The sequence below is a fragment of the Euleptes europaea genome, chromosome 8 (assembly GCF_029931775.1).
Source record: "Euleptes europaea isolate rEulEur1 chromosome 8, rEulEur1.hap1, whole genome shotgun sequence".
NCBI lineage: Eukaryota > Metazoa > Chordata > Lepidosauria > Squamata > Sphaerodactylidae > Euleptes > Euleptes europaea.
In genome coordinates, this window is record NC_079319.1 from 43,876,730 (window position 1) to 43,897,684 (window position 20,955).

Consider the following 20,955-nt stretch of genomic DNA (forward strand, 5'->3'; position numbering starts at 1 on the left):
CCATCTACGGGAATTTCACCTTCCATTCTGATTCCAGGCCTGTACCACCTGGGTAGGGGGAAACAGAGGTGGGTGCAGTCTGCATGTTGGTGACGCTGAATTCCATGCCTCCTGCTGACTTCACCCAGCAGTTTCCTGTAGATGTTGAGAGGCATGGGTGATAAGGTTGAACCCCGTGGGAATCCAGAGGCTTATTCCCATGGAGTCAAGTAGTAATGACCCGAGGCTAACTTCTGGAACCTCCCCCTAAAAAAGAACAGAGCCACCTCAAAGGGGTGTCCCCCCTCCAATGACATGTTCAGTGCCATCAAAAGCCACAGAGATCAAGAAGAATTAGACAGCCCCCCAGCCCCTGTCCTTTTCTCAATCAAGTCATCAACGAAGGCAACCAAGGAAGTCTCAGTCCCATAACCCAGCCTAAACACAGCTTGAAACGAATCAAGACAGGGAGTGTGTGTTGCTTGTGATCTTTCTTTAAGGCAGAGGCATAAGGCTCATATTGTCCGACCCTTGTAGAAACAGATAAGCAGACAAGCAGCCTGAAAATGTAGTTACATGCTGATTTTCTTAGTGTGATGGCATTCTGAGCAAGGAAGAGCTTGGAGGTACCAATTATATGTTATTATTTTTCATACTTCTAGCCTGCCCTCCCCTGGCCAAGGCCATGCTCAGGGCAGGTTACAACAATTATAGTTCCAAGTTAATCGTATTAGTATCCTTCTTGCAGGCATTTGGTCACTTTAGCATGACAATTAACCGTTCTCTGCAGCACGATTCAATAGCACCTGCCAGCAAGATTCACAGCCTCAAGCATTTTTTTTCTTGGACAAATAAGATGTTTGTTTAATGAGAATGTTTGTTACAGGGAGTCACACATCCAGTGGCCTTACGTTACAAGCTAATTGGAGAAACTTTCCCTAACGAGATTCTGTCCTTTATTTTAATGAGTGGCGAGTTGGATAGCTGCGTTTTTTGTCTGGTTAACATGCTTAATGTTTTCATCTAAACCGATCACCCTCCACCTCGATAAAATCCACGTTCAGCAGTATGACTGCAATGCAGTATCAGGAAGTCAAGAGGACAGGGAACCCCTCCCCCAACATTATCCACCACGAAAGCTTTGGAAAAGCACAGTTGTCTTCATCCAGCGCCTCAAACTCAAATGAGTAGATGCCAAGCTGCAGGCCGCAAGTTTTTCAAATGGGAACTGCTCTAAGCTCTGTGCTCGCATTTTAGAGGGGAGTGGGGAGAAGCACACAGAGCTGGTCCAGTGAAGATCATAATAGCCTGGTAGGATAACTTGGGAGTCGGTAGTCCTTAGGATGCCCGGTTCAAATTTAAAGCCATTAACATCGTTATTGTCACACTATTATACTTCTGGAGAGCCAGTGTGGTGTAGTGGTTAAGAGCGGTGGTTTGGAGCAGTGGAGTCTGGTCTGGAGAACCGGGTTTGATTTCCCACTCCTCCACATGAACGGCGGAGGCTAATCTGGTGAACTGGATTTGTTTCCCCACTCCTACACACGAAGCCAACTGGGTGACCTTGGGCTAGTCACGTTCTCTCAGCCCCACCTACCTCACAGGGTGTCTGTTGTGGGGAGGGGAAGGGAAGGTGATTGTAAGCCAGTTTGATTCTGCCTTAAGTGGTAGAGAAAGTCGGCATATAAAAACCAATTCTTCTTTTATGTTGCCTGTTAACTGAGAGGTTGGAATATTTGCAAGTTCTCATAGTTATTGTGGCTCTAAATGCGACTTTGTAACTTTTGCAGTAATCTTTACAGAGCTTCTTGTGCTGGGGAGCTTTAAGTGGAACCTTCCTTTTTCTTAAATCTGAAGGGAGCCAATGTAGTGTAGTGGTTAGAGTACTGGACCAGAATAATGGGAGATCCAGGGTTGAATGCTCATTTTGCCTTGGAAGTGTGCTTGGATGACTTCGGTCAGTCATGCACACTTAGTCTAACCAACCTCACAGGGGTGTTGTGCAGGTAAAATGGTGGAAAGTAGAATGATGTAAGCTGCTTTGGGTCTGCATTGGGGAGAAAGCTATAGAGGATAAATGAGATAAATAAATCTGCAAACTTAATTAGAGCTTTGCAGTTTGCATCTACCCTACCATATTTTGTTACTGCATTTATGCACATCAGATTTATTTTTCTGTCTTTTGTGTTCTCTCTCTGCCTTGCAGCTCATTTGATGAGTACAGTTCGGAGCTTAAGTCGGGAAGACTAGAGTGGAGTCCTGTGCACAAATCGGAGAAATTCTGGCGAGAGAATGCTGCAAGATTAAATGAAAAGAACTATGAGCTATTGAAGTAAGTTCTTCTTCTGACTCTCAAAAACTTCTGTGTTGTTGTTGTTTTTTGCTCCGTTTGAAACCAACAACAACAACAACAAAACAGTTGGAATGGTTGTGTTGTTCAAAATAACCAAAGTTCAGTTGGATATTAATAGCTGCAGCACTAGATAGAGGGCCTGCGTTTTTATTTTCTAGAGCCAAAGAATGACTTGAGGCTCCCCAAGACTTTGTCCTCGCCCAGTGGAACAATTGATTGCTTTCCTTTTAGCTACATGCCCCCATGCTGTATTGCATCTGAGTTTTGTATGTAAAATGCCCTAACCTGTAGCTACCCAAAGGTGCAATGAGACATCCTGGAGTTGGCTTAAATGTTTCTGTGCTACTGGTGGCCTCTTCTGCCAGCTCAAAAGAGAAATTTTCATTCCAACCCCCTGTATAAGTTGTACCTTCTGTGTTACCTTATACACCATAAAAGCAGTCCATATATCTAATTCTGAAGTGTGTGCCTTGCCTGCGGATACTTAAACCTGCAGATAGGGGGCACACTCACCCCAACAGGTTTTTCTGCAGACTCAGGGAAGCCCCTGAGAAAAATCTGAAATAAAAAATAAAAAAAAAGGCCAGGGGGTTTAAATCTCCCTGATTTTTAAAAGAGCGTTGTCTGCACATGTGCAGACAACTGTCTTCAGCCTGTGCCACAGACAGCTGGGCCTGGCCGTGCCAGTGGCAGGCAGACTCCAGGAGTAGCTCCCAGACTGCGCCGCAGCGGCGATGGATGCCTGGAGCCGCTCAGGCTTTTAGGTAAGTGGTTGGGGGTGGGGGAGGCCTGGCTCTGCTCATCCGATGCAGCATTGGGAAAGCCATCGAGAGAGTGGGGCTGGGGGAGGAGGAGGAGGTCTGGAGCTGCGATGGGGGGGAGATGGGATTCCTCCCCCAGCAAGTTTCGCGGGCCCCCACTTGTCTGTCATATTGTCCTCACAAGTTAGGCTTAATGCTCCCATGTGATCTTTAAGTGTTAATCGTCTTCCTGTGTGGGTTAGGAGCAAAAATGAAACTACAGTCACAGATATATTGTTTAATAAGATATAAACTCATAATTTTTAATTCCGACAACTAATCTCTTGTGAATGTATCTTAATCTGCAGTGGTCAATCCTATGCAGGTTACCAGCAATTTATCTTAAGGCAAGTAGCTTTTTCTGACATTATCAGACTGGGTCTAATCTTAAAGATTTCATTAACAGATCACAGCCATCCTATACAAAGCCCAATTTTATACATGTTTACTCATAAATGTTGGATTCACTCTCCTCCTTTTTTTCTTTTGATGACTTGTACATAGGTTGATGATCATACCAACAGTTGCTCTAGTTCTTTACTGACCCCAGTGTTGTGACCTCTCTACATGGTGCATTTCCACCATCTTTTCCCCCATGTGGAACTTCTCACTATTAGATCATAAGAGCCCTGCTGGATCACACCAATGTCCATCTATTCCAGCATCCTGTTTCACACAGTAGCCAACAGTCAGGGCATAGTCCTTCCTGTGATTTTTATCTCCTAGTGCTGTTCAGAGTTTTACTTTCTCTAAATCTGGATGCGCCTTTTAGTCATGATGGCTAGTAGCCATTCATGGACCTATTCGCAGTGAATCTGTCTAATCCTGTTTTGAAGTCACTTATGCTTACCATGTCTGCTGGCAGTGAATTCCACAATTAATTACTTATTAAGTAAAGACATTTTGACCATCGTGAATCTGTTGCTCATCAACTTCATTGGGTGCCCCCAAGTTCTAGTATCATGGAAGCGGGAGAAAAGGTTCTCTCTGTCCACTTTCTTCATCCCTTGCATAATTTTTATGAACCTCTATCGTGTCCCCCTTTGTAATTTCCCCCCCCCAACTGAAAAGTTCCAGCCTGAAAAGCACCCATAGAAAACCCCTTAACCATCTTGGTTGCTCTCTTCTGCACATTTTTTCCAGTTCTGCAGGATCTCCCCCACCCCACCCCATGAGGTATAGAGAGCAGAACTGTGCATAGTACTGCAGATGGGCCTCAACATAGCTCTATACAAGGGCATTACAATATTAATTTTTCTCAAGCTATGCACTACAACCTCTCAGTCTAGGCCCCTTCACAGTATTTTGGAGCATGAGTCATAGCACCATACTTGCTTCGTTAACCCAAAGGTTTGTCATCTCAGCATTTGAAACGTGTGTATAAATGTTCACATTCAAGAGCCTGTAGGAAGCAATGGGAGAGTCTATGTTTCATATTTTTGTCTCTTTTAACAATGCTTGAATGCAGAACATCTACTTAAACTAATGGCTTAATAGGAAGCTTCTGTGCAAGTGTGCTTTTTCATCAGTAACCATATCACTCTCAGAACATTTGAATCTGGGCTAAGTGTTCAGTGAAGTTTAATACACCTCCCTGGAAGTTCAAATATTGTCTGTTCAAAATGTGATACTCATTCTGGTATCCATAATATTTTAATTGGTGCTTTGGTATCTCTGCTTAGAAATAAAGTGACTGTAGATATATATGATGCTCCTTAAAGATCAAAGGTTTTTGCTAAGGATGAAGTAAATCACTTATTCTAGATAATGTTGACTTGCTTTCATACAAACAGGAACTAGCTTAATTTAAAAAAAAGATTGACTCTTTATCCATCCAAGTACATATAATGAAAAGAGAGATGAAAAACAAAACCATTATCTTTCTCTGCCTCTTGTGTATCAGATTTTGAGTGTAAAATTCAACTGAAACTGCCCAGCCAAAAAAAAAAAAGCAAGTTAAAGTGCTGTGAACACCATTGCCTACGAGCCTGTGGTCCCGTGACTTGTTATAACTGCTGCTTAACTTCTTTTTCAAAATATGTGACTGTCTAGAAACATTGCAGAGAACTAAATTTACTCAAAAGAGTTTAAATAGCATTCGGTGGAGTTGCGTTGTGAATCTCTGTGTTGGTATGTTGCACACAACTAGAGCTTTTTGGTCCCTGACAAAACTAAGAATTTCTTTCGAAGTAAAGCTTGTCAGCATATTAGATTTATTTGTATAATCTTCTTGGGCAATGGCATCAGCAAAACTTTTACATTTTGTTTTTGCTCCAAAGAGATCAGGGCATGATTCCCCCCCCCCTTTCCTGTTCCCATTTTTGCCTCTGAGCAATCCCATGGAGTTGGTTTGGATGAATTGTGTGTATGACTGGCCCAAGATCATGTAGTGAGCTTCATGGCAGGGTACAGATTTGAGGTCTTGATCCCCCAGTTCTAATTTGGCACTCTGAGTAATCTGCCACACTAGGTTGCTGTTCTCTGCTTCTCTTCTGATTATTGGCTACAGGCTTTGTGTCTTTTGGGTAGCTTAGTTTTGTATACGCTTCATGATTAATAGTGCTGGTCAAGGTAACTTGATCATTAAGCAAATCCAAAAAGATATTGGTTGAAATAGGCCATTTCTGCCTTTCTTACAGTGATGCTGAGTGAAGGCGGCGGGGTGTGTGTGTTCTAGTTCTTTTTAATCTAGTTCTTTTTAGAGAATGCTCACTGTCTATTTGAAATCCTTTAGAATTCTGACAAAGCTCTTGGAGGTATCGGATGACCCTCAGGTCCTGGCTGTAGCTGCTCACGATGTGGGAGAATATGTCCGACACTATCCTCGAGGGAAACGGTATGGAGGCCTTCATCTTGCATTGCAGTTAATGGCTAAACCATATGCTTGCGTGGAAGGGTTTATTTGACTTGACAGATGTATTTATTGATTGACTTCATTCATATTCTGCCTTTCTCACTGAGACTCGAGGCCGGTTACACAGTTCTTGAAAAGTGAGGCTGCTTCCACCTGGGAATACAGAATAATCCCCCACCTTAGGTACTGTAGCAAGTGGTGTGGGAATAGGTGAGAACAGCATCTATCCATATGTCCCGTTGTCCCTATGCTTCTCTCTCCTGCCACTACTTTTGTCTCCCCCTTTATTTGTGTCTGTACTTCTGCACAGATACGACAGACAGAACAGAGGCCAGCTGGACCCTCCACAGCCCAGCGAGACCCTCTTTCCCAGCCACACTGAAAAGCTGCCGTGTGACTTGGCAGGAAAGAGTCCTTACAAGGGCCTGAAGGGGGTGCGGGGAGGAAATGCAGAGTTTAGCTGTGCCATTTTTGAAGGCAGATCTTAGTTCTGCCCTCCTTCCCATATGGGCTGGAGAGGAGTGTCCTCATGGATGCTCCACTCTCAGCCACCTCACAGTTCCACCTGGGAATTGGATCAAAGGAGGTTTCCCTTGGAACCAAATGAAATGGGAAAGCCCCAAGAGCGCCCCCCCCCCAAGTGATGCTCAGATGGAGCACTATGTCATGTAGATGCTCCCATTTAAATCAGGGCCCCTCTGGCATTCCTTGTGGTGAAAAATCCCTGTGTAAGGGCAGCTTCATTAAATAATAATTCTGACTTGTGTAGCAGACAGTGTGACCATGTAGCAAGAGAGCCAGTGTGGTGTAGTGGTCTGGAGCAATGGAGTCTGATCTGGAGAACCAGGTTTGATTCCACACTCCTCCACCTGAGCGGCGGAGGCTAATCTGGTGAACTAGATGTGTTTCCCCACTCCTAGACATGAAGGCAGCTGGGTGACCCTGGGCTAATCACAGCTCTGTTAGAGTTCTCTCAGCCCCACCTACCTCACAGGGTGTCTGTTGTGAGGAGGGGAAGGGAAGGTGATTGTAAGCCGGTTTGAGACTTCCTTAAGTGGTAGAGAAAGTCAGCATATAAAAACCAACTCTTCTTCTAGCAGGTGTACTATTCTTCCATCTGAAATTGCTGACACTTGGTCAGTGCTGGAGTTTTAGTGTAGTGTTCTTTCTTTTTAAATGTCCGTGGAACATGTTGTTTACTGGTTGCTCTTAAACCTCCCAATACTGCTATTCCTGTAGTTCAGTTTAGGTGCAGTAGTCGAGTATGCTGTTTCTGTTAGACAATATAATCTGTTATTCCTCAGGTTTAGCTGTTTCACCTTTTCCTGTAGACCCTTGAAATGGGACTAGCCACTTTCTGTACGTGTGTTCTTTTGAAGGCTGGGGTCCTCCTGGTTTGCAGCTACAAGGTTCCCTCCTTAGCTGGGGCAGACACAAAGAGAAGCAAATAGTCCTATGGCATAGATATTCTTGCTTAGTTTATCCAGAGGATTCCTCCCCAGAGAACACTTGTTGTTACATGATTATGAGATGTAGGAGGATATGTAGATCAGCTTTCAGATTACATATTAAAATTGCATTTTAAGATTGGAGAAAAGGCACTATTAATTCCTATATATAGCAGGCTCGTCAGTGTTCAGCTGTCTAAAGGTGAATTATCTTTTAATTCAGATCTCTTTTTGCAGAATCTTTTTTGCACAGTTCAGGGGAGAAGTCAGGTAACAAATAGAAGGGATATTCTTGAACAAGAGGTCTACAAAATACCTTCTGCTAAACAGCATATTTGCTAATTAACTCAAAGATGTAGTATTTTTTTTTTAACCAGCTGAAAACTAGGTTTAGGAATATTGTCTTGTTTCATGTGTGTGTAAAGTGCCATGAAGTCGCAGCCGACTTATGGCGACCCCTTTGGGGGTTTTCATGGCAAGAGACTAATAGAGGTGGTTTGCCAGTGCCTTCCTCTGCACAGCAGGCCTGGTATTCCTTGGTGGTCTCCCATCAAAATACTAACCAGGGCTGACCCTGCTTAGCTTCTGAGATCTGATGAGATCAGGCTAGCCTGGGCCATCCAGGTCAGGGCGTCTTGCTTCATACTTGCAGTAAAAAGTCAGCATTGACCATGCACATGTAGGCTTGAGAAGAATTCTAACTTCAGAGTATCAGAAGCCTTATTTGGAAGGTTAACTCCTGTTTAGTTTGGTCTTGGAACAGCAAGTCACAGGTCTTTAATATCAAATATAACATGACCATATCAAAAAGGAGACACACACACTCACTCACATGGCTGCAAGGGGTGCCAAAGAAGCAGGTTTTCTTGCTAGGGGAATTTTCCCTGGGCATTTGTGAGTCTGTGTATCCATGAACTGCCTGTCATATGGGCAGTAGATAGTTGTATGGGTAGAGAGCAAAGGGGTCCATGGAGCTATTTGTCAGCTTTGAAAACACAGGTAGGAAAGAAACTTTTCCAGTCAGGAAGGAAACTTTTCCATGCTGGGAGCCAGTGTGGTGTAGTAGTTAAGAACGGTGGTTTGGAGCGGTGAACTCAGATCTGGAGAACCGGAGTAGTGAGTGGCAGACACTACTCTGGTGAACCAAGTTGGTTTCCTCACTCCTCCACATGAAGCCAGCTGGGTGACCTTGAGCTAGTCACAGCTCTCTTAGAGCTACAGCTCCACCTACCTCACAGGGTGTCTGTTTGCGGGGGGTGGAAGGGAAGGTGATTGTAAGCCAGTTTGATTCTTCCTTAAGTGGTAGAGAAGGTTGGCATATAAAAACCAACTCTTCTTCTTCTCAGTCAATAGTTTGTAGGTGCTTCTGCTGCAGGTTTGTACTGACATAACAGGTGGAATACAGGTTTGATACAGAAGGAGAGTTTTGTGATAGAAACAGGACTGGGCACAAGCCTAGTAGGGAGATTCTTGGGTCAAAGGAGAAAAGGGAAGCTGAGAGGGGAAGAGTTGGTTAGAATTAGAAATCCTTCACATTGGTAATATTCCATTCTACACAGTCAGGCTGCAGATGATATTTTGGTAGGCTGGACTTATAGCAGGAGACCAAGTGAAGTGTCCCTCGTAGCAGCTTTAGTGTTTAGACAATATTAACATAAGAACATAAGAAAGGCCCTGCTGGATCAGTCCAAGGCCCATCAAGTCCAGCAGTCTGTTCACACAGTGGCCAACCAGGTGCCTCTAGGAAGCCACAAACAAGACGACTGCAGCAGCACCATCCTGTCTGTGTTCCAGCAAGTCTCTCAGCAAGTCTCCCTAGCTGCAGTTGCTGCAAAGCAGTTGCTCATGTTGAATAAAAAATGATCATCACACCCTTTCCGGCGGGGATGGTAGTTGTTCAAGAGCTGTAGGCACTTATTGGATAAGAACATAAGAAAGGCCCTGCTGGATCAGACCAAGGCCCATCAAGTCCAGCAGTCTGTTCACACAGTGGCCAACCAGGTGCTTTTAGGAAGCCACAAACAATGGCTCCGATGTCACTGACAGGTGTATTCTGCCTCCCTGCCATTTTTAATTCAGCCAGGTGTCACATGTGTGTGGTTGACTTTCTTTTTTGCTCTTATTCTGAACCCGTAGTGCTTTAATTCACCATCTGAGACATGAACACTTGTCTGCTAAAATTTTAAAATTCCTCCAGCAGCCCCTTGGTTCCCAAGCAGAACTAATTTATTGGAGCAAGTTTAACCTCACTACCTAATGCATCTAGTCCTAGGCATTAAGTAACAGATGCGTTGCTTCTTTTCCCTGCCTCCCGGCAGAAAATCTCTCTGCCAAAAACCTCTTGTCTTCTGCTTGTATTGATTGCCATATGGTGTAGTTTATGAACTAGTATCATAGGCTTGGGTTGCTTCATTTTGCAGTTTTAGTTTTCCTTCAAGAATGCTGGACAGAGCTTCTGGCAAGAACGCCCTTTTTATGTAACCTGCTGTGAAAGTTGAGAATGTTAAATATTCAGGATGACTGTTTAGAGACAAATAATAGTTTTTGAACACATTCACCTTGCCTCGCTAAAATCTTCAGGGCAGTGTCAAAAGTCATTCTTGAGATTTCTAGTTGTTTGGGCTGATATGGTTTTAAAAGGGCAGGATTTTAAAATGCTTCGGGGATGGTTTCCTTAAATGTAGCCTGTTGCTTCCAGTGTATAATGAAGGCAAGAGAAGGAAGACTGCTCTGCCAGGCCAGCCAAGCGGGCTCGGGGGCAAGGTTCCATAGGCAGCTACCAAAGGGCCTGTTCAAACTGCCTTTATAATCCGTTTGAGCAGCAGGTTGCTAGTGGATTTTTTGTGTCCGTTCAGACATAACCGGTTTGGTTCCTGGTGGCTAATGGATTTTTTTTTCCTGTTCAGACAAAGCCGCCTGTGTCCCATTCACAAAGCGAGGCTGAGCCGGTTTTTATGAAAACTGTTTTCAGTTCTTCCTTGCGCCTATGAATTGCTCCAGTGTGCTGTTTGAACTGCCTGGAGCGTTTTGGGAAGGACCGTGGTTGTCTTCCCACCTTTTTGCTGGTGTGTTCTTTTCCGGCTTTTTTTTTTTTAATGTTCTGAGATTTCTGTTATACCGCTATAATGCAAATCTCAGAACATTCAAAAGAGGCAGGAAAACAATTGCAGGGCTGTTTGAACTAGCCAGAGAGCTTTAGAGTTGGCTCATAGACGGACTGAGATGAGCTGTATGAACACCCACCTTTGTATCACTTTATTCCAAAACGGGCCAACAACAGATGACATCTGGTTTAGAACGGTGATCTGAATAGGGCCTAAGAGACAGAGTTCAGGAACGAGGTGGGCCCATGAGGCGTTCGCACGGACTTCCAGTTCTTGATACTGGGATTTCAGCACAGCCAAGTGGTGGGGAGGTTTCTGCCTGCTGTTAATCCAAACGGAAGGGAACTTTACAAAAAAAAAAAATACGTTACCATTCTTCTCTCTCTGATTTTTCACTCTCCCTTTCCCCCTCTTAAACACAACAACAACAACAGAGTGATTGAGCAGCTCGGTGGAAAACAGCTCGTAATGAACCACATGCATCACGAAGACCAGCAGGTGCGCTATAATGCGTTGCTTGCTGTGCAGAAGCTGATGGTCCACAACTGGTACGTGAAGACTCTTTTCTGGTTCTGGGTTGCCAACGTGGGTTCTTCTTATGATGCCTAAAGGGCCAGTACTTAAGTAGGCTTGGTGCCTTCCCCCACTGAAACAAGAGCTGTCACGGGCTTTAATTTTCAGAGTGAGCTCAGCAAATGTCAGCAATGTTGCCATTGAATGAAATTATCAGGCTTTTTGGTTTTGGTTTTGCTACCAATTTCCTCTTTTTTTTTGATTCAGAAAGATAATGTAAGTGAATAGTGTTGAATTAGGTTTTAGGCTTATTCTGAGGGGCCCCCTTCTCCTTTGGCACTTGGAATGCTTCATTTTGTTGACTTAAGTTGTGTTTCCACTAGAATGGCTTACAGCAAAATAATGTGGCAAGCAACCTTTCAGAGAATAGAAAAGTAGTATTTTTGCATTTATCTTTACTGCGAATGTTTAACAGAAAAATGGCTTCATGTAATATTACCCATCAGCTCTCTTCCCTTCCTCTTTTACCATCTTCCTCCATGCTGCCATTAGGGGAAAAGTGGGGCACAGTTCTTTACTTCAGCTGTCGGGAGCCTGAACTGACCCTGACCACAGCAGTACTTTTGCAGCTTCATTTTCCATGAACACATGAAGCTGCCTTGTATTGAACCAGAGACTTGGTCCATCAAAGTCAGTATTGTCTACTTAGACTGGCAGTGGATCTCCGGGGATTGAACCTGAGACCTTCTGCATGTCAAGCAGATGCTCTGGCACTGAGCCACAGCCCCTCCCAGCTTTAAAGGGTCAAAATAAGCAGCATATACAGCTGTGACAAAACTGCATCCTTTCCTATCTCAGGCTCAAGCAACCACAGTTTCATTCTTTTTTTTGGTGGGGGTGTCATTACAAGGATCAGGAGGGGCTACTATCATTCTTACACTGGAGCAATTGCTTCTGTAAAATCTCTTCTGCTGAAATGACTTGTTTTCCAAAGCGCTCCTATGGAGCAAGGGCTTTTGAGAAATAGGAACCTTGAGATGTATTCACTGCTCTTTTTGATTTTTAATAGACCACTATGAATCACGTTTGGAAATTTATCACAAGCAGTCCTATGTATTATCTCGTCAGTATATTAATGTAACGTGTAAGCATGGTCAAAATCTTTGGCTGCAGCCGACTACCGTGGCTAGCTCTCTGGAATAAGTAATTTTATTGTGATTTTGCATTTAAATTCCTAGTTTCAGCTATTTGGAGCATAGAGTGTTCTAGCAAGACGCCTTTGAAATGAATGGGCTGCTGTTCTTGCAAATGAACTCATTTTTTGAAGTATGGAGTCTGACCGATACTTCTGCCTGAGCCATTAATTTCCTATGTTGTTGTGATCCCACACTTGCTCCCAGGTTGCCTTTGCAGTGTTCTGAACCTGGAGAAATTTCTTCCTCACGTCTCTGGCTTTATTCTTGCACTTGAAGTGCTAAGCCAAATACACACACAAGAGCATATTGTATCTGAACCAAGGGGAAATGGCATCCACAAATACCCATTAATCAGTAGAAAATAGATTTGGTAACATCAGGCAGTTGCCGGTCTAACTCTACAGCAACTCAGTTAAGTATATTATATTATCCACATTTTACAGATGGTGGTGAGACTGGGCCCTGACCTGGATGGCCAGGCTAGCGCGATCTCATCAGATCTTAGAAGCTAAGCAGGGTTGCCCCTGGTTAGTATTCGGATGGGAGACCACCAAGGAATTTCAGGGTGGCTATGCAGAGGACGGCAATGGCAAACCACCTCAGTTAGTCTGTTGCCTTGAAAACCCCATGAGGGGTTGCTGTAAGTCGGTGGCAACTTGACAGCATTTTATACACATGCACACATAAAACAAGACTGGCAATAAGTGTGGGTTGGTCAGGTGTTGATGCTGTAATGCTGTTGTGCTAAAATAACTTCCACTCCATACATCCCATGATATTTGGTCAAGTGGCACATGTCACTGTCCTTCCCCCAGGTTATATATGTATATAGAAAGCCAGTTCCAGCAGAATGAAGTCCTCAGTGACTTTCAGTTGAATCACTTCACTCAGCCCAGTGCATATATTTGACCTTAGATCCAGGTCTTCATATACCTTTTTATATCTTAAAACGCCCTTCTGCGCTCCTGTCCTATCCTCACTAAACAGCCCTATGAGGTAAATTAAGCTGAGAGAGTGACTGGCCCAAGGTTGCCCAAAAGAACTTCCATGGAAGAGCAGGGGTTCAAACCTGGTCGCCCAGATCTAATCTAAGGTTGTCTATGCATGGGTACTTTCACGTTTCCCTCTCTACCTCCCCCCCCCCCCCCCGTCTGTCTTGGTTGTTTCTCGGAGTTGTCCCTCCATTAGAGATGACCTCACTGCCAGCCCTCACAAATCCTGGACCTTCCTGTTCCTCTGTTAATCCGATTCTTCCCTCTCCCCTGAGCTCAGCCTGGTTGAAATCTCCATGCATAAGGCAAAGTGTGGGACACGCAAGCTTAGTTTCGCTCACAGCATGTACAAAGCAGCATGCCCAGAGGCGGGGATTCAAATGCTTTCGGCTTCCTCAGAGCCCTTTCTGAGCAGAAGAAAGGCTTTTTAAAACCGAGCTTTGGATTTCTCCCCCCCCCTTCTTTTCAGATTGCTCCATTTTTTATGTTCTTAAAATGCTTTTTTATGCAGCAGTTGTGTTTGGATGGGGAGGGAAATTTTCTCTCACTACAGCCAATTACGAAGCAGCATTTCAAGGGGTGGGTATTCAAATACTTACTGATTTGAGCTTGGAAACTGCTGGTGCAGAGACTCCCAACAGAAAAGTGCGGGTCCAGTGAGCAATGAACTTCAGGTAAAACTCCCATGCTAAATGACCTATAACTCTAAACCAGGGGTATTGAACTCATTTGTTACAAGGACCAGATATAACACTTGGTTGGGCCGAGCCATGCCTCGCCAGCCCTGCTTTGGAGTGGGGGGGTTGGCTTCCTTGGCTGGCTTATGGGCCAGATAAGAGCTCTCAAGGGGTCAGATCTGGCCCACGGGCCTTATGTTTGACACCCCTGCTCTAACTACTATATTACACATCTACCAGCTATTTAGTAGACTGCCGTTATAACAGATTACTGGCATTTTGGCCCTCAAGCATTAATATGTATTGAAGTATGACTTATTATGTAGGATATCAAACACCCTTCTGCCCCTCAAGCTAGTAGATTAAAATACAACAAACTGATGGGTAAAACTGACCAGGAAAGCTTATTCAATACTGCATTTCATATTCTGAGACAGACTCGTGTGACTCAGTGAAGAAAGCCATTGAGCTCCCGGCCCTTGGAGGATGAACTGGCTTTGGTGTGTCTGACAGCCTCTCATCCACCCCTCAATCAACGGCCTTGAAGAATATAAAGCAAATCTTTGTTTCTGAGTCAGAAACCCAAAAGTTACTCTAGAAAGGGCATGGGTGATTAATTCTGCCATCCCCTCCCCGATTTAATCATGTGTTAATTCAGCAATTTTGAATACAATTTTCATTTTAAAAGGCTCCTGCAGTGATGTAGTGGATAAATCAAGGTGTTTTTTTAAAAAAATTGTCTTAATGTCATCTAGGGTAGGAACCGTGACATATTGGGGTGGGGGAAATAGTGAGCGTTTGCACAGAGGGACCTGATATAGCGCAGGGCAAAAAGTGCAGGCTGCCACACGGATTGCATTTGGTATAAAACGCTCATGAAGCACTTGATGGCTTGAGGCTGGATTTTTTTTTAAAGATGCAGATTCTAGAAAGAGAATGTAAAATATATTTCCTTCTCCCCATTCCTGCACAAGCTGTGTACATTGGTCAGTGGAATCTTTTGACTTGCTTATAAGAGGCAGATCAGAATTGGAGGATCATGTAATGCTCTGGTCTTGAGAACTTACTCAGAATTTTTTTTAAAGATCAGTACATATCTGCTGCATCTTGTCCTAAAGCATATTCTTCATACGGATTCTAGGAGGATTTATGTTTTTGTCTGCCTTGATCACACACCTCCTTCTCTTTGAAACTGGCAGCTACGGATTTAAATACAGTTGCCACAGATGGCTTTTAGACAAGGGGAATAAAGCAGACTTTCAGGTTTAATGAAAGAACATTAGGCCTTTTCATCTGTAGCAATTTAATCCATAGAAGTTCAAAATGAACCATCTGAGATGGTTCTCCTTGTATAATTAGACATTGTGAGATGGGTAAATGACAGCAAATGCAGCTAACTAGCCTGATTGATGTCAGTGTTAGATTATTACAAATTATTACCATCTTTCTACTCCTTGGGAGCCAAATAAAGATACGACACTGTGTCCCTTCTTAGTAGGTGTGATTTGAGAGTTAGGAAGGAAGATGGAGGGAGTAGAGAAGGAGGAGAGTGAAGGATCGAGGAGGATCCTGAAAGAAGGAAGTGAAACCTGTAGTCTTTCCCTGAGGGAAATAGCTCCTAGGAAAGGGGGATGATCCCTGTCATGTGTTAAAGAAGGAAAATTGGAACCTGTGTGTATGTTCCTGCTTCAAGAAATTTTGTGTCAAATAAACTTATGCTCGTTTGACACAAGGTATGACAGCCAAGTGATCTCAGCAGTTACAAACACCTGTCTATAGAACAAAACAGCTACATTTTTGTGACAAACTATCCATTTTATATAGTTATATGATGCTTCCCTCATTCCTGCTGCCTTTTCATCTGTCCAGATTAAACCTGAAACCTCCCTGACAGTCTGACTTGACCTTTTCCCAGTATAAGTGAAATAAAAATTTATGTATTGTGAATTAATAGCAGCTCGTGTGTGCCATATTCAAACATTATACCAACAAAGGGGTTTCCTGGTTCCTCAGCTTCCTAGGCTGGGTCAGAATATATCTATATACATTTTAAACATCTGGGGAGGGGACAGACAGCCAAGCAGTTCCTTTTCATTCTTGTTTCTCAAAGTGAAAAAGGAAGTGGGTAACTGTCATACCTGACTTCCTTGGAAATGTACTTGTGCTGGCTTGTGTGTGCTCGGAGCTTTACCGTTCATTCTTCCTGCCATGTGGGAGGCAATGAGCCAGCCGCTCATCACTCAGGAGAGACAAGATAGCAGGTGGGGGAACGTCCTAAGTAACGGCAAGCTGTTTTTTCTTGCCCTGTCTTTTTAAATAGGTGGATTTCACTGGTGTGCAGGTGTTGTGCAGTGTAGTAGAACCAGTAGGACTTTCCTAGAGCAGCAGAAACAACTGGATGGGCTTCTTGGACCATAGAGGGACCTCTCCTCTCTCCAAGCCTTTCCTTTCCCAGATCTGGAAGTAGGTTTCAGTCTTTGGAGCTTGTCTGCAGCAGCCGTTGCCTCTCTTGTCAGTCCATGCCCCATCAGCACGTTTGTCTTATAGAACAAGCATTTATTTTTCAATAAGGCTTCTTGGACCATTGATTTGTTAAGTTATCTCATCTCATATTTTTCTTATCAAGCCCTCATTGGTGGCTACATATTTTATTCTATGTTACCATGGACATTAGAGACCCGGGGTGCTAATTAACGCTTGGTCAGTAAATCTCCCGTCATAGTGGCTTGCCTGGGCTCTGCTGTGGTTGGCAGGATCATCAAGTCTCCTTTCCCCTCCTAACTTAAATCATTAGCAAGTGGCACTGCCATAAATAATGCAGCCTGCATGGTGGAGTGAAGTTTATTGATTCAGCCAGGCTTTGCAAAGCTTTGATCTTGTACTCTGAAAATATTTTTAAAAATGCTTTTTAAAGATAACACTGCATTTAGCTGGTTTAAAAAAATTGTGGCATCATGGAACTGCCTTGGTAACAACGAAGCAACGACTGAGCACCCCTGGTGATCAAGAGACCTACAGTGCATGTAAACTCTGGTTGCAACATAATGTACAGTGTACTAATGTCAGCCCATACATAATAAAACTTTTTCCCATGGGTCATAAAAAATAAATAAAATAAATTTACTAAGAGATCTTCAGAAATAAGCATGTTGGTATGTGTAATGTTCCTTCTCTTTTGCTATGTTTCAGCTTCTGCATTAAATTTACATTTATTTTGACTTGGGGGGAAAAAAGAGTGACCTACAGTGCCATCCTGAGCAAAGTTATACCTTTCTAAACCCATTGACTTCAATGGACTTAGAAGGAGGCAGCTCTGCTTAGGATGGCAGTGCTAGTATACGTTAACAAATTTGCAGATGTCTGCTTTTCTGTTCACAAATAGCTCCCACAACCATGCAGATCTGCATAAATATATTTTAATGTCAGATATGAGTATTCTGAATATGTCTCCACCAGTGAGTTTAATGGAGCATGGTTATCTCCCCGCTGATATCAGCAGTTTGTACTTTCTTGGCTCCGGGGTTTCACTTTGGAATCCTGCACTGTACCTCTTCCATAATTTATTTTTCTTCAGCTTTTCAGTTTAGCATTTCATGCATTTGAAATGTTGAAATGGCATTTGTTTGCAGATGACAGTAATTGCTTCTCTTATATTCTTTATTGGAGCAAATGGTGCTTTAAACATTGACACACAATCTAATTAAAGTTCAGTAAGTCTCAGGGTCCCCCCCCCCTCCAGCCTCTTAACATTATGCTGGTATGTATAAAACTGGCAAGATTTTGAATACTCATTGTTTTCTACTCAGCCTGGTGAAAATGTTTTGAATCATGCACATTAAGCAAATATATGAGAGCACCAAAGCAAATAAAACATTCAGGTTGAATTTTAAACTGTTCAGCAGAGAGGCTTAATTTGGGAGACACCTTCAATTTTTCTTTGAATAGGATTTTTTAAGCAACTCTAGATGAATAAAAATGAACTTGGGGCCAGAATTCAGTACTTTAAACTCTTTTATTGCAATCAAGGGGACATAAAACACATGTTTTCTCTCTAGGTGAAATCAATAAGCCATCAAAGTACTTGCCTTTGGTAGGATTGTTCCCTGATTCACGTTGGGTTGAATCGTAGGAACTGCAAGCTAATCTGTATTTACAGAATGGATATTGCCCACTATCTCTTTCCTGTTGCAGTTAACTGCACCCTTCAAAAAGCCGCTAAGAGCAGAAATGTAGACGAGTTTTGACGGACATGGACACGAAACAAAATGTACAACCTTTCCCTATCTACCCCTTCCCCCTTTTTCCCTTTTCCCCCCTCCTCCCTTTATGTACCCCTTTTAAAAAATGAATAAAAAATTATTTTAAGCACACACACAAAAAACCACTACTGAGAATCAGGGGTCCTTTGGACACAGTGCAGGATGCGCCATGGAAGGTTGCTGTTTGAGTGGGGAAAACTCAGCAACATTGTAGACTTTCCCTTGCACAAGCAGACATATTTGCCTGTTGTACAGGTGGCTGGTTGGAATCAAGACCATTTGTTTTAAACTAAGTGGATACATCTTTATAGAATTCAAACAGTTGACAATGAACAGCCTTAATTTATAGGTTGGAGCTTTTAGAAATATAACCATCGAGCTATTAGTTGTTCGTTATTGAAGATCTTGCCTTGGCCTCCCATAATTCCACCTTGACAGATTTATTACTATTGCCCATGTTACACAAGCTATTTTAATAATATCTCCAAATATGCAAAAATATACTCAACTGTGAAACATTTCCTAGGCCTATGTTTGCCTTGCTTATTTTGTATCATTAACATAATCCTTATCTAAAATGTGTCAACTAGGAAATTTGGTTTCATCTGTTGAGTTCTGCAGCTTGTGCTGCAGAGGAGAGGACAGTTTTTGCTGGTTTTCCCCTTTCCTACTGCAGACCCTCAAATCCCTGGATCCCCCAGCATCTCAAGGGCTGCTATGGAAGGATATTAGGATGCAGAAATTTTGGTTCCATGAGCAGAGAGAGCTCACAGTACCTTAGACCCAACTGAACATGTTCTCTTTGTTGTGATTAACCATTACATTAGTTAATGAAGGACTGCCAAGAGAAGTGACCCTTTATTAACCCTGAAAAGACATTTGTGACTCTTCCCCTTTCAGGTTCTTTTCTGTCTTATATTTCATTTTTCTCAAGTCCATTCTGCTCTCTGGGAGTGCATTTTCCTATCAGTTGAGGAACAGTTCTTGGATTTGTGTTAACTACTTTCTAAAATCTCCATAAATATTCTTTGACATGTATTTTTCTCTCTCCGCTCTCTTTCAGGGAATATCTTGGGAAGCAGCTACAGTCAGAACAACCTCAAACCGCCACAGCACGGAGCTGAACCTTTCCATCTGCATGCTGCGACTCTGTCCTTTGCTGGGTGTTCCTGCAGTAACTACAAAGCTATCTTGAACTACAAGTGAGAAAATGATGTGGTTGCAGTCCTCACAACCTGTTCTGCTGTTGTATAGGTTTCTTCCCAATCATTCTTCCAATACAGTTGACTGGAATCAAGCAGTGTGTCTAGAGAACAGTGTGCTATCTGGTGTCTTTCTGTATTATGAAAATAACTCCCAAAATATAGCTGATATATGTGCTACTTTATTTTATGTATTTATTGTGTCCAAATACAAAACAATAAAGAATAAACATTCCGTATCATTAATTGTCACATTGTTGCATGTTCTTTTCCACAGGGCTTTTTTTAAAGCTATGATTTAAATAATTCCTCTCATGGGGTGACGGGGAAATTACAAGCATACCTCAGAGATATTGCGGGTTCGGTTCCAGGCCACCACAATAAAGCGAATATCGTAGTAAAGCGAGTCACACAAGGTTTTTTGGGGTTTCCTAATGCATATAAAAGTTATGTTTACACTATACTGTAATCTATTAAGTGTGCAATAGCATTATGTCTAAAAAACAATGTACTGTAATAAGGAAAATGTTTGAAATATTGCGAGAATTGCCAAAATGTGACACAGAGACATGAAGTGAGCACTTGCTGTTGGAAAAATGGCGCTGACAGACTTGCTCGAAAATGCAATATCTGCTTACAGACTTTCCAAAGGAAAATATATCTACTTTTGTCAAGACAAAACTCTGAAACATCCAACTGAAAGCAACTGTCCATCTTTCATCTGCTGTTGGATGCTGTATTATGACGTGCCAGCTTCTCTAGATGCCAGTTTGTTTCTGGCTCAATTCAAGGTGCTGGATTTAATCTTTGAAAGCCCTTAATGACCTGAGGTCCATAGCTGAAGAACCAGGACTCTTCATATGACCTAAGGAGCCAGTAAAGAACAGGTCAGCATGTACCATTAACTGGGTACCTTCTTGTACAATGAGAGCAATTGGAGCTTTGTGTATGGCTGTCTCCATTTTGGAGTTGTCTCCCATAGAAATACAGAAAGCCCAGTTGCTCTTGACATTTTGTTTTCGTTAGGCATTTAGTTGAGAAGATTATTTTTGGCTACTTTGTACTATACTATCTCTCCCTACCCCCATTGTTTCTGGTTTGTGATTAGTGATTTACAATACCATCCTGAGCACCGCTTTACCAAAGTTCATTGAAGTCAGGGCTCAGAAGTGTTCAGCTTAGGATGACGTCAGTTTGTTTAGATTTTTATGTTTATTTATTATTTTGTTTTTGAGTGTTTTAATTAAGTCTGTAGTGCATGGATCCACTACCAACTCCAAATTTCATTTTCTAATAAGCACGTGTGTACCCCAAAGAAATTGGGAATGTTTTGAGGTCCATGCATATGATTGTGTATCAAGTCACACAAAAAAGTACAAAGGTCTAATCAATGTATAGGAAGACTGCAGGGGGGTGGGGGAGAGAAGAACTGGGTACATCTCTACTTATTTATTTTTATTTGCAAAATTTATATCCCGCCTTTCTGCCCTTACAAGGCCCACCAAGGCAGCTAACCCATTTAAAACATACATGATAAAATCACATTTTGAAACCATTAAAATCAATCCTCCCCAAACA

General features: G+C 42.7%; 1 protein-coding gene across 1 annotated transcript in view; it reads left to right on the plus strand.

The window, feature by feature from the left end:
- Positions 1–19,585, plus strand: part of ATP6V1H (ATPase H+ transporting V1 subunit H) — a 49,771-nt gene extending 30,186 nt beyond the window's left edge. Inside the window, exons 10-13 of the mRNA XM_056854036.1 lie at positions 2,186–2,311; positions 5,867–5,968; positions 10,973–11,086; positions 19,239–19,585. Of these exons, the coding sequence (XP_056710014.1) occupies positions 2,186–2,311; positions 5,867–5,968; positions 10,973–11,086; positions 19,239–19,299 (403 nt within the window). The 3' untranslated portion in view covers positions 19,300–19,585. The remainder of the gene's footprint in view (positions 1–2,185; positions 2,312–5,866; positions 5,969–10,972; positions 11,087–19,238) is intronic.
- The last annotated feature ends 1,370 nt before the right edge of the window (positions 19,586–20,955 follow it).